Source organism: Mirounga leonina, unplaced genomic scaffold, assembly GCF_011800145.1.
Source record: "Mirounga leonina isolate KUSES-001 unplaced genomic scaffold, KU_Mleo_1.0 Mir_125, whole genome shotgun sequence".
NCBI classification, from domain to species: Eukaryota; Metazoa; Chordata; class Mammalia; order Carnivora; family Phocidae; genus Mirounga; species Mirounga leonina.
Genome location: NW_023270305.1, coordinates 67,297,705 through 67,311,358, shown reverse-complemented (window position 1 = coordinate 67,311,358; position 13,654 = coordinate 67,297,705). Strand labels below are relative to the sequence as shown.

At 36.1% G+C, this 13,654-nt stretch overlaps 1 protein-coding gene across 2 annotated transcripts in view; it reads left to right on the top strand.

Moving 5' to 3' along the window:
- PPM1B (protein phosphatase, Mg2+/Mn2+ dependent 1B) overlaps positions 1–13,654 on the top strand; it is a 78,575-nt gene that overhangs the window by 60,723 nt on the left and 4,198 nt on the right. Inside the window, exons 4-6 of one of the 2 annotated variants that reach the window (XM_035001658.1) lie at positions 2,164–2,275; positions 2,668–2,725; positions 12,368–13,433. In XM_035001658.1, coding sequence (XP_034857549.1) covers positions 2,164–2,275; positions 2,668–2,725; positions 12,368–12,673 — 476 coding nt within the window. In that variant the 3' untranslated portion in view covers positions 12,674–13,433. Of the gene's footprint in view, positions 1–2,163; positions 2,276–2,667; positions 2,726–12,367; positions 13,434–13,654 lie in introns of those variants that run through there. The other variant, XM_035001659.1, reaches the window with a different exon arrangement.

Here is a 13,654-nt window from a genome sequence, read left to right as displayed (position 1 = left end):
ACATATTTTGTATGTCCTATATATGATATATATGTGTATGTATGTATTTTTACAATAAAGTAAGCCAGAGAAAAGAAAATGTTATTAAGAAAATCATAAAGAGAAAATATATTGACGGCGGTAGTGTACTATATTGAAAGAAAAGCCATGTATAAGTGGACCCACACAGTTGAAACTTAAGTCATTCAAGCAAGGATCAACTGTTCTTATTTTTTTTAACTTTTTATTTTGAAATAATTTTAAAATTAAAGAAAAATTGAAAAAATATAGAGAGCTCCCATGTACAATGTAGTACCTTTTACCTAGATTCCCCATTTGTTTACAATGCATGTGACTCCTCTATTTTCTATAACATACACACTCATTCTTTTCTCTCTCTCTCTCTTTCATTGTGGCAATGTCTGCAGACATACTTGGTGTCATAACTGAGAGGGTGTCACTAGCCTAAAGTGAGGAGAGGCTGGGGATGTTGCTTAACATTTTGTAGTACACAAGACTGCCTCCACCAAAAAAAAAAAAAAAAGATGTGGCTGATCCAAAAAGTCAATTGTGCCAAGGCTGAGAAATCCTGTACTGTAGAGATACAAGTATAAGGCAGAAAAATGACAGTCCTGCCTTCAAGAAGCTTGCAATCTGTGATAGAGTAAGCAGCATCTACAGTGGAAGCATGTAGCAGTGCACAGACTTCAGCCTTGGGTTGGAGAAGAATTTGAGAAAGTGACACATGAAGTTGAAACCTGAATATGAGCGAACTATGCAAAATGGGTTGATTGGAATGGCGTAAAATGTGTTTCAAATCAAAGGAAAAGCACATGTGAAGATCTAGAAGTAGGAGAAGGCTTCCCTGCATAGAGCCTTTTTGGAGATAGAGGGGAGTCAGGGGCAGAGTCAGATGGGAGTGGTGAGGTTACGGTGATGGCGAGGGCCTCGTGAGGCATGGTGGCTGCTGAGGACACTGCTTTTTTGTTGTCTTAAAAGTAAGTTGGCATCCTCCGATTTTTGAAGAGTTTATGTCTTAATACTGGCCAAATAATCATGCTCTAAAGATGTATTTTTCATAAATTGTAAATATAGATGGAACGTGTAAATGTTTTGTTTTGTTCTAAGCCTTAGCAAGTTCTGTGATTTATTTTCCTTTTTTAATTTTATTTATTTTAAAAGATTGTATTTATTCATGAGAGAGAGAGAGAGAATGAGCACGGGAGAGGGGCAGAGGCAGAGGGAGAATGGGGCTCCCCGCTGAGCAGGGAGCCCCATGTGGAGCTCCATTCCAGGACCCTAGGATCATGACCTGAGCCAAAGGCAGATTCCTAACTGACTGAGCCACCCAGGTGCCCCTCCTTTTGTATTTTAAATTGTTGTGGAACATAACTACCTCGGGATCAAAAAGCTTATAAAACAGCATGGATGGACCTAGAAGGTATTATGCTAAGTGAAATAAGACAGTGTTTCACTTCCATGTGGAATCTAAAAAACAAAGCAGAGACAGAGTCATCATAGGTGTGGAGAACAAGCTAATGATTGCCAGAGGAAGGATAGGCGAACTAGGTGAAGGGAACTAAGAGGTAGAAACTTCCAGTTATCAAAGAGGTTACAGGGCTGAAAATATAGTCAGTAATATTGTACTAACATTGTATGGTGACTACACTTAGTGTGGTGAGCGTTTTATAATGTGTATAATTGTCGAATCACCTGAAACTAATATTATTTGTCAACTGTTCTTCAGTTAAATAACCTTATAAAACAATTCCTAATTTTTCCCCTTCTCCTTACAGTCCTTATTCATCTATCACTTTTTTTGGGAATTACAGTATTAATAACTTTCGTATTATTCTTGTATAAAATTAGATCAAAGTGTTTTTCCACATAGCTATCCTGTGTTCACAGGGATCATTTTTAGTGATTGTAAACCATTTCACTCAGTGGCTATACCAAAATTTTCTTAACTGTCCCTGTATTGTTGAACATTTCATTTCTTCCAGTTTTTGCTTTTATGTATGCAGATAACTTTTTATATTACTTTTATTCCTTGTGTGATCGTAAGATAATGTTTGCTTTTTTTTACATTTTAAAATCGATACTACCAAATAGTTCCCCTTGTTTCACTCTCTCTGAATCCTGAGTTAACACATTAATTTAGGAATTCTTTTTAAAAACCTGCAGAAATTATGGAGAAGTCTGGTGAGGAAGGAATGCCTGATCTTGCCCATGTCATGCGCATCTTGTCTGCAGAAAATATCCCAAATTTGCCTCCTGGGGGAGGTCTTGCTGGCAAGTAAGTAGAACAAAAAGAACTAATTTTGAGTTCGTTTATAATTAGTAATTAAGTAATTTTGGGGAAGAAGTATATCAATTATCTAAAGATGAGATGGGTTGATGGTTCTTATATAGTAGAGAAGAACTTTAAAAATTTCATCCAAAGGCATTTTTTTTTTTTAAGGGAATTATTTATCATGTGTTTTGAAAAGGTGAAGGTTCTCTTACTTTATAAATAAGAACAAATGGCTTGTGCTGAGTCAAATTCTAAGTGAAGTGTAGAAACTATGTTCTTGGCAAGCATTTAATGTGGCAGTTAATTTTTGAGGATATTTAAGATGAAGTATTATTTTAAATACTCAGAAGCTTAGTAATTGTAATTTAATAAAACTAAAGCATAATTTTTTTTAGGCGCAATGTTATTGAAGCTGTTTATAGTAGGCTGAATCCACATAGAGAAAGCGATGGGGTAAGTTTTCTTTTATTTCTTAAGCATTTAAAATAATTTTGTAATGTAAATATTAGATATAATACATTCACATAATGAAATCTGTAATAAATTATACTATGTTTCATGTTAAGGAGTCAGTTTAAGGAAATGTCTAGAAATGGAGGTAGAGATACAGTTCTATTTTGTAGTTAAGTTTGTTGTCATGTAACGGGCATCAAGTACCTTCTTGTTGGGCTGTACTTACTTCCTCCCTGTATGTCTGCCTTTCCTTCTCCTTCTCCCTTAAATCTTAATTTTGAAGCGAAGAACATCCTTTTAAATATCTCACTTTCTCCTTCAGCAGGCTGCTACCATCACTAGAACTTAGTGATAGAGAAATGAGCTATTATTTTAAAGACCTGACTTTCAGTGCCCCTGTGTGCCCAGTTGAATACCTGGGGATAACTTCTTTCTTAACCTTAATGTTGCCACTGTAGGTGTTTTGTGTTGAACTGGATAACCGTTTTTGTTGTACCCTGCTATGCTTCATCAGAGCAAAACTCTATCCCTTTACCTTCCTTAGAAATACTGATGAGGTGTCAGCTGCACCTCTGTAGTGTTTTTATCTTCGCACTAGTACCGAGAGACAAAACAGTGCCTTCTTTTTTTCTTTCTTAATTGCCCTACATTTCAGAGTCGGTAATTCGAGTAAGTATTTCCTTGTAGGGTTTTGAAGTTTTTAGACATCTATAAATGAATAACTTAATTTTTAACCATAGGCTTGAAAGATTTAAGGGAGCCAAAGTTAGTAATGAAACTCATTAAGAAGAGAGAGACTCGCCCTCCAAATCTCCAGCTCCTCGGGGCAGGTCTTGAGAGAGACATCAACCACTGGTAGAAATGATGTATCCTCTCAGTTGAGCCGTTCTGCAGGATTCATTATTGCACAGCCATGTCCTATCATTTCCTTTTTCTTAACATAAACGTATCCTTGCAAAAAGAAAAAGTTTACGATTAATACATTTTAGTGAGTTGAATAAAAGTGATATTGTATATTGCCAGTAACAGGTTTTATATCTTGGTCTAGAGCAGTGGTTCTGAGTCTTTCTTTTGTACCCAGGACCTCAAAGTATCAAGACTTGTATCTTAAAGCTGTGAAAATTCATTTAAAAATAAAAATACGTCATGTGCTACATTTAGAGTGAACCCTAAATCAGACAAGGACAAAATGTTGACACAACTGAAAAGCCCATGGTAATTGGGTGGTAGAGTGAAGAAAGGCTGATCCCTTTAGCTAGATCCTAGGTTCCACATGTGGTTAGAGGAAATAAGCCCTCAGAAGGTGTTACTGATTCAGTACTAACCATATAAGTGCTCATGTTTCTTCATGTGCCTGAAAATGTAAGCCTGGTGTGTAAATTTGAAAAATTATCTCATTTTGCCTTGCTGAATCTCTTCAAGGTCCCTCAAGAAAGTTGGCTGCTCTTACTCCAGAGACAGTTAAGAAAAAAAGTTTCACACCCCTAAATTAATGTTTAGGTTAATGTTTTAAACATTTTTTAAAAACAGAAAATACTTATTATACACAGTAGCTCTCTAAACAGTGAATAAATAAACAACAGAGCCATGAAACTGAAGAGAAATGCTCAGGATAAAAAACTGGCCTTGGATAGGATTATTACATGACTCTGTAAGTTAAGGAGATGCATACTTAATTACGTTTATATATAAGCTTTCTAGGAACCTCAGCAGATCAAACATGGACAAGCTATCACGTGGTGAATTGACGTAGGGAGGAGACTGTACAGAACATGAGACATGGTCCCATCCCTACGGTCAGTGCAGCTCCCCATGTAGAGATAAACACACACGTTAGAAAGAAATGATAAAATACAGAATGTGATTAATTGCCATGTGAATTGTACAGTGATTGCTGGGAAAGTCAGATTTGTCAGAGAAAAGAGGAGATTTGAAGAATGATTAGAATGACAGAAATGAAATAAGGAGGATGATATAGTTCAAGTGGATGGGAGAGGCAAGAACAAAATATGAGCTATCTTTAAAGAAAGGACCTCATTTTGACTAGAGCAGCGAACTGCTGTGGTGAGAAATAAGAATTCAGGATGCCAGATGTATTTTTGGAGACACTGGAGAGGCCTTCTGAACTTTATATTTTATAGCGAGGAGCCACCATCTGTTTGGAGCAGAAGATTGGTACACTCAGAGGGATATCTGTGGTATTGTAGTCTGTTAGAAACACGGCATGTGCAGCGTTAGGTTAAAGAGATGCTGGCAGTCAACTAGTGAAATAATTACAGAGATCACATGATAAGTGTAAACTCATTATTAGACAGATACATGGATTGGAGAAACTTCCCTATTCACTGTAAAAACTAACTTTTGCAGCCCAGAATCCTATGTGGGGAAATATTTCTTGACCCTTTCAGAATAATCACAACCTTAGAAAAATGTTGAGCCATAGTAGAAGCAGAAATATACTAAATGTACATTAGCAGAAATGTACTGAAAAACACAAGCAGAAAAAAAATGAAGTAATTATAGGTATTTAATTAAATTCTTAGCTCTTAACCTGAGCTACTGTAGCAGTGGATTAGGCACAAATGTGTTCCATAACTGTTTCTCAGCTTAGATCTGTGCCGTGTTGTAGAAGATGTGGCCAAGAAGTACAGTGGCAAGAGCTGATAGTTGGATTTTTTTTAATAACAAAAATAAAATTTTGTACAGATATTAAAAAAAAAAAAAAGAATGCTAGTCAGAGTTAATCCGAGACGTATTTAGGTTCCTAAGATGTCTGCTTTATATCAGAGAGAGAATTATCCTGCTGTGAATGCCTATAGGTAATACCATTAGAAATAGGGATTCATTTATTTTTCTTATATTCAAAGAAAACCTTTTGAATAACATTTCAAAAAGCCAAGTGGAATGTAAGCCAGAATTTGTTTTTATAATATTCCTTTTTTTTATTTTAGAAAGAAAGAGTGAGAGTGCATGGAGGGTGGGGAGGCAAAGGGAGAGGGAAAGAGAGAGAGAGAGGGAGAATCCCAAGCAGTCTCCACACTCAGCATGGGACCCAACACAGGGCTCGATCCCACAACCCTGGGATCATGAGCTGAAATCAAGACGCTTAACCAGCTGAGCCACCCAGGTGCCCCTATAAGTCAGGAATTAAAACATTTAAAATATATTCAGAAAGCTCACTACACTATTTAGGGGAGTCTTCTGAAGTTGTTTACTAAATTTGTTTTTTCAACTTTCTGGAATATGTTCAGATTTCTTAATGCAAGCAATATTGACATTTTCCCAACTGTTAAAATATTTGGAAAAGGGTCTAGCAGGGATTCTTAGGTGGTTTGTGAATCCCCAGAAAATTTTTGAAAATGTGTTTGTGGAAAATGTGCAGTTTTTAATGAGAAGTGTAGTATGTGCGTGGTTTTCATCAGTTCCTCAAAGGAGTCTGTGACCCCAAGAGAATAATCACCTACAGGACCAGAAAAAATAAAACTGCCTTTTGCTCTACGCTGTTCTTACATTAGGCAGGGCTCTGAGATGATGGCCCTTACTTCTACAATGCTAGGTTGGGGGCATCTGGCTGGCTCAGTCGGTAGAGCATGCAGCTCTTGATCTTGGGGCTGTGAGTTCAAGCCCCATGTTGGGTGTAGAGATTACACTGATTTAGATTCTGATCTTTAAAATATACCACTAATCAGGCACCTGGGTGGCTCAGTCGCTAAGCGTCTGCCTTCAGCTCAGGTCATGATGGGACAGAGCCCCACATCAGGCTCCCTGCTCAGCGGGAAGCCTGTTTCTCCCTCTCCCACTCCCCCCTGCTTGTGTTCCCTCTCTCGCTGTGTCTCTCTCTGTCAAATAAGTAAAATCAATAAAATATACCCACTAATCAAGTAGCCATATACATTGCTGATTTTCCAAGGGTAAAGGGGGGGACTTGTAATTACCAGCTGTTGTATAAAGTAATAGGTGATGTCCTCAACATCCTTTTTATAGGTAAGACTAAGACTCAGTGAGAGGAAGTAGTTTGTCTAGGTTGCAAAGCTAAACAAATCATACAGCCAGAATGGGAATCTAAGTCAGGGGAACTCTGAAAACTATTCTCTTTACACAGTTCTTTGTTGTCTAAGTTATTTAGAGATTACATATATGTCTGTACCCCACCTTTCTCCTATCCACGAAAAATCATTTCCTGTTCTTTTGTGAATCTCTTTAGTAGTCTTAAGATACTGTTTGTTTGTTTGTTTTTTAAGATTTTATTTATTTATTTGAGAGAGAGAATGAGAGAGAGCGAGAGAGCGTGAGAGGGGGGAGGGTCAGAGGGAGAAGCAGACTCCCCGCTGAGCAGGGAGCCCATGCGGGACTCGATCCTGGGACTCCAGGATCATGACCTGAGCCAACCAACTGAGTCACCCAGGCGCCCAAGATATTCTGGTTTTAATGAAGAATATTTCATAAAGTTTTTGAAACTGAGCAGTCAAGTCCACAGTTTTTTATCCCTTGTTTTTCATTTAAAATAGTACACATTTTAATCCTAATCTAAAATCTTTTTAAGGCATTTGGATTTTTAAGAAGGGAGGAAAGACAGGGAAAGACAGGACAAAAGCCCAAAAAAGTCTTCATATTCTGTTTTCACATTAAGTTTTATATAGTCTTTTTATTTTGATAATTTCAAATAGATCAGTTATAAACATAGCTGCTTTTACAGTTTTATATTACAGTTTCAGGACTATGTGAATAATAGTTCTTTTTGGTAAATTGTTTCTTTTTCACTTGTCAAAGCATTTTTATAGAGAAGATCTATACTGTTTGAAAATACAGTAAACTTTATTTTTAAGGATGGTATGACATACCACTTCTCTTAGCTATGTAGTCTCGATCATCTAAATGATTCTTTAAAATTACTTCAAATTCATTAAATTTTACATGATCCTAGCAAATAACAGCTTATTAGATTCTTCCTTGGTCACTGTTAATTCTATCTCATGAGTGCATATTTGAGGATTTTCAGCTCTAAAAATTATTTTTAGCTGAAAAGCAGAAGATAGGACTCCACTAAAAACACTGTAAATATTTATATTAGCATTCTTCACTATTTTCTCCATTGTTTTAGCTAATCATTTGAAGCATTTTGCTTATGGCAACTGCATTTAAAAAATGCTGCAAATAAATACTAGCTTAGTTAAATTTTATCTTTTAAATGTGTTTATTTTTCCCTTCTGTTTGCTGTCTGATTTATCTATATTCCTATGTCTTATTTGGGATAAGGCAGTGTTTTCATGAGAGATTTGATTCTTTTAAACTGTGTCTAGATGACAGTGAAACCTTGAAAATTAAACAGGGAAAAAGTTCTATATTCTCGGGGCACCTGGGTGGCTCAGTTGTTAAGCATCTGCCTTCGGCTCAGGTTGTGATCCCAGGGTCCTGGGATTGAGCCGCACATTGGGCTCCTTGTTCAGTGGGGAGCCTGCTTCTCCCTCTCCCACTCCCCCTGCTTGTGTTCCCTCTCTCGCTATCTTTCTCTCTGTCAAATAAATAAAATCTTAAAAAAAAAAAAAAAAGTTATATATTCTCATCTCCAATTGCCTTAAGTCTGTTTTGCAGAATAATTTTAACCATCCCATCTAATATTTTTTTGTCCTGTAATTTATTAGTCTTTCTATATTGAGGAAATACATTGTAGATTTGAATAGGAAATAATTTGTGGCCCACTTCAATAATTTTAAGCACTATTTCTTTAGTAAGTGTCTATTTATATGGGGCACTTACTATGTTACCTACCATAATGTATTCAAAAGAACATTCAGAGGGACATTGATGTTAATTACACCTGTATAGAAATACGAGCTGTGTCCCTTACTATTAGCATTGTCACCCTGACAACTTAAATTTCTCTGAGCCTATAAATTTCCAGTTATAAAAATTAGGGTTGTGGTACCTATTATGTTTAGGGTACCTGTGAGGATTAAATGAGATCATGTGCATAAAGCTCTAAGCAGAAACATTAATTTTCCTTCCCTAGCGGGTAGGGAGGATACAGAAAGGAATGTGAAATTCTGTTTACCTTAAAGAGTTTGCAATCTAATTGAAAAGACTTATGAACAGTTGCAAGGTGGAATTAATTGCTCTAATAGATGTGTAAACATGATGTGTATATAGTAGTTCAGGTTAAAAAAAAAAAAGTGCAGCTGAACAGTAGGTTCCTCTTCTGATATTAATGAAAATCCGTAAGAGAGTTGTGGAACAGAATTTTGAAGAGTCAAATGAAATGGCTGGGGAAGAGGTCTCACCCATCCATCTTTTATCCAGCACAATAGGAAAATGTAATTTGCTTTGAGATAAAATGACTTTTAAATGTGGTCATTAGGTTAAGTTCTATCCAGTTCAGTGGCTCTGTGATACCAGCCATTGTAAATTCATCCTGATCTGATTTACAGGTTTGGTTTTAATGTGTTTTTTTTTTGTTTTTTTTTAAAGCAACTACTCCTCCCCAACTACCACTAGTACAGAATTCACAGAAACATAGATGCTTACTGTAATAATAGGTGTCAGATGGAGAGTGAGAGGTCCTTTATCTTTTGAACCCACCAAAATTGAAATGCAACCAATATAACCACCTTTTTATCAATAAGTTCAAGTAGAGTTTCTGTATATCAGAATCACCTGTCAGGCTTTAAAAAACTCACCCCAACCCAATGCATCTGAGTATTGTTTGATAGAACTTTTAGTATCTATATAATTTTTAAAAAAGATTTTATTTAATTTATTTATTTATTTATATGGGGCGGTGGGGAGGGGGAGGAGCAGAGGGAGAGGGACAGGCAGATTCCCCGCTTAGCACAGAACTGGACATGGGGCTCATTCTCATGACCCTGAGATCATGACCTGAGCTGAAATCAAGAGTCAGACGCTCAACTGACTGAGCCACCCAGGTGCCCCATTTGGTATCTATTTAATCTTAAAAGCTCCACAGGTTGGGGCACCTGGGTGGCTCAGTCAGTTAAGCGGCTGCCCCACGTCGTGCTCCCTGCTCTGCAGGGGGCCTGCTTCTCCTTCTCCCTCTGCCTGATGCTCTCCCTGTTTGTGCTCTGTCTCTCAAAAAAAAGAAAACTCCACAGGCAATCCTGGTATGAAACCAAGGTTGATAATCACTTCAGAATTTGTTTCAATGTCCTAGAAATTTTGTTTGTTTGTTTGTTTTTGTTTTAAATAAAAAGGGAGTTGTTGGTTTGAGGTTGGGGGGCGCAGGGAGTGAGGTGGAGGAGTCTTTATGCCCTCTATTAAAAGTTCTTTGTGATATACTATCAAGTAGAAAATTTCCGTTTGGAAAACTTGATTAAAGACGAATAGGGTTTATGATTAGCAAGCATTCACCTTGTTGCTCCATCTTAACCTTTCCGGAATAGATTCAAATGAGAAACTTTATTTGGGGAAACATGTTTATTTAGCATAGAGGGAAGGGTAAGGGAGAAAAGGTAAGAAAAATCTTAACAGAGAGCGCATTTTATTATGATCTCCCCATATGATAAATTTTGCAAATTAAAAAAAAAGTTATTTGGGGCACCTGCCTGGCTCAGTTAGAAGAACATGCGACTCTTGATCTCAGGGTTGTGAGTTCGAGCCCCACATTAGGTGTAGAGAGTACTTAAATAAATAAAAACGTGAAACATTTAAAAAAATTTTGAGAAATTATTTTACAGTTAGTATACATGAGGTAGAAAATTGGAGAACTCAAAGAAAATAAACATAACTTCACTGTCCATTATCATTATTTGTATTTTGCTGTATTTCCTTTCCCCACAGGCATTTTACAGATAATATCCTAAAGCCAGTGGATACATAAACATATACATACATATAAAACATATACTGTGCACACTGTTATCTGTTGCTTTTTTTCCATAAGGGCACTATTTTTCCCCCCAAAGCATTTCAAATGCTCTCATTTTTCTTAACAACGTTGCCATGTTTTATGTGGTTATATTCGTGTTATCTTTGTTTCTTTGTTGCAGAATTGTAGGGTAACAATCTCCAGAGATGGTTAAGAGTTTGTGTCAGATCATCTATATCAATAACCTCTTTTGAGTTTTACTTTCCCAACATTTTATGATGAAGAATTCCAAATAGCTAGAAAAATTGAAATGATCATAATGAATACCTATACACCTTCTACCTAGGTTCAACAATTGTTAACATTTTACCGTATTTGCTTTATCTCTCTTTATGTGTGTGTGTGTGTATATATACACTACTTTTTTTTTTCTTTTTTTTCCACTGAACCTTTTGACAGCAAATTGCAGGCATCATTTGGGCATATTTTGGCATGCCACTCTTAAAAATGAGGACATTTTGGGGCACCTGGATGGCTCAGTTGGTAGAGCGTGCACCTCCTGATCTTGGGGTCATGAGCTCAAGCCCCACTTTGGGCGTAGAGCTTACTTGAAAAAAAAGAAAAGAAAAGAAATGAGGACATCTTTCTACATAACCATAATACTATTATCATACCAACGAAAATTAAGATTATCATCTAGTACCAAGTCCAGATTTTCCCAGTTGTCTCTAGAAAGACTGTGATAGTAGTTATTTTGAATAATGGTTTGATCAGTCAGGTTATCAGTCAAGCATATTAATGAAGTCTGTAATGAGGCCCCCACTTTTTTTCCCCCTTGCCACTGAAAAAGAAGAATCTGAGCCAGCTTTGAATAGATGTCCTACATTCTGGATCATATGATCGTTTTCTTGTTGTGTCCTTTAACGCGATCCTCTGTTCCCTGTTTTCCTGTAAATTGGGAATTTGCTTTATTAGATTTATATTAAACATTTTTTGGCAAGAACATAGGACATGGTTCTGCACTCCTTAGTGCATCACATCAGGAGGCACACAGTGTAAGGTTGTCTTGCTTTTCGACCGTCAGCTTAACTGTGATCAGCTTCGATGTTAGAGCTTGTTCTGCTAATGAGATGAAGTAGCTGCTATTGTAGAAACCTGTAAGTTTTCCAAAATTTAATAAAATAAAAAAGGATTGAGTAGTTTCCTGTTCATATCTTATTATCATGTTTAAAATAATTTATTTTGATATAGAAATGTTTTTATTAAAATATGTAAGAACAAAGAGGAAATTAAAGTCTTACCCACAAAAGCATTAAAATTCCCCGAAAATCCAGTTTAAATTTATATAGTTCTACATTTTGTACCTCCTCTCCTTACCTATCATTTAGCAGCAGTGATGAAGAAACTAATGTTCTAATGGCCTGCTTTTCTGTCCTCTCCTGTTGCTTTAAACACTAATTTCCTTTTGTACTAAGTCATTCTAGCCAATTACTGTTTTTTTCTATTAAGCAAGTCAGTTTTAGGAAATGCTTGTGTTGCTGTTGAATTCTAATAGTGGAGTAAATTTCAGAGGAAGCTTCATATGCCAGTGTGAAATAAGATGTAAACTAGTTCATGGTAATTTGCTAAAATTAACTTGATATTTCAAGTGGAAATTTTTATTGACACAAGTAAGACTTGATACTTTTTAATGAAATGTTCTCATGCTTAGACTCTATTACTTGTGGTAGAGAAATGAGTGTGTTGCTGTGATTATGTTATGAAATACATGTGATATATCCTAGTTTGTCTACTGACACTGGGGTCTTGAATCTTAAAAAAAGGCCTCCGAGGAAGCCGAGGAAAGTGGATCACAGGGAAAATTGGTGGAAGCTCTCAGGCAAATGAGAATTAATCATAGGGGAAACTACCGACAACTTCTGGAGGAGATGCTGACTAGTTACAGGCTAGCTAAAGTAGAGGGAGAAGAAAGCCCTGCTGACCCAGCTGCCTCAGCTACTTCTTCGAACAGTGATGCTGGAAGCCCAGTGACAATGCAGGCAAGCCATACTGAATCAAACAGTGCTCTTGCTGAATTAGACAGCTATAATGAAGATGCAGGGACAAAGATGAGTGGTGAACAAATATGACTTGACTTCGTGGTAATATTTCTGTGATCTTTGATTTGCTGGTTTTTACTTAGGAAGTATAATGTATGCGTTTATAGAACCGTTTTGTTATTTGAATCTTGGTAAACTAGTTTTATTACATTCATATAGCCTTGTTTTTTAAGAAGGCCTTTGCATACACCTTTATCAGATAGTTTAAAATGGACTATTTATAGTACGTTGAATTTAATAAAATTATATGTCATTTCATATTGTATGCCAGAAATGAGGCTACTAGTTACTCAAATCAGTAGTTAACTTCATACTAGATAAGATTAGAGATTACTTACTGATAAGCAAGATGACATTATATTGTGGAAAAACTTGTAAATGTAGAATTCTACTGCTTCACATTATTTTACATATTAGTACACTCATAGTTAGCTTTGTAAAAAATTTGTGTTTTCTTTAGTGATTTTAGTTCGTCAAAGAATGGCAGATGCTGGCCTGTATTTTTTTTTTCCCCAGGGATGATAATTTGTGTGTTCTTTGACTTGTTTATATTTTACATCTCTGTAGTTTTATTTTTAGACGTTCTGAGCTGTTGGATGTGTGGTTATTTTTCCTTTCTCTGTATTCTTTATTGAAACCTAATTTTTGAAAAACCTATGTATTATTACAGCTTTGGTTTGTATATTCTGTATAGCGTAACTACATACATCAAAATGTATGTCAACCAAGTGTTTAGAATGAAATTATAAGTGTTCAAGTCCAAATAAAGCATGTGATGTGGAATAATCTATGCATGTTGTACTTATTTTTAAATTAAAAAAATTTTTTAAACAACCAGGTTTGGTATATTGGAAAAATACCCAGTAGAAATTCATTTGTATTGATAGAAAATTTAGAAAACTTTTGGCTTGGCTTTTGTCATTAAAAGAAAAAATTTTGAGAAGTCTTGCTTGCTCAAATCCATTCTGTTTCTTATCCCCTTTTTGTGCTACAAAATATTAATCTTGGGTC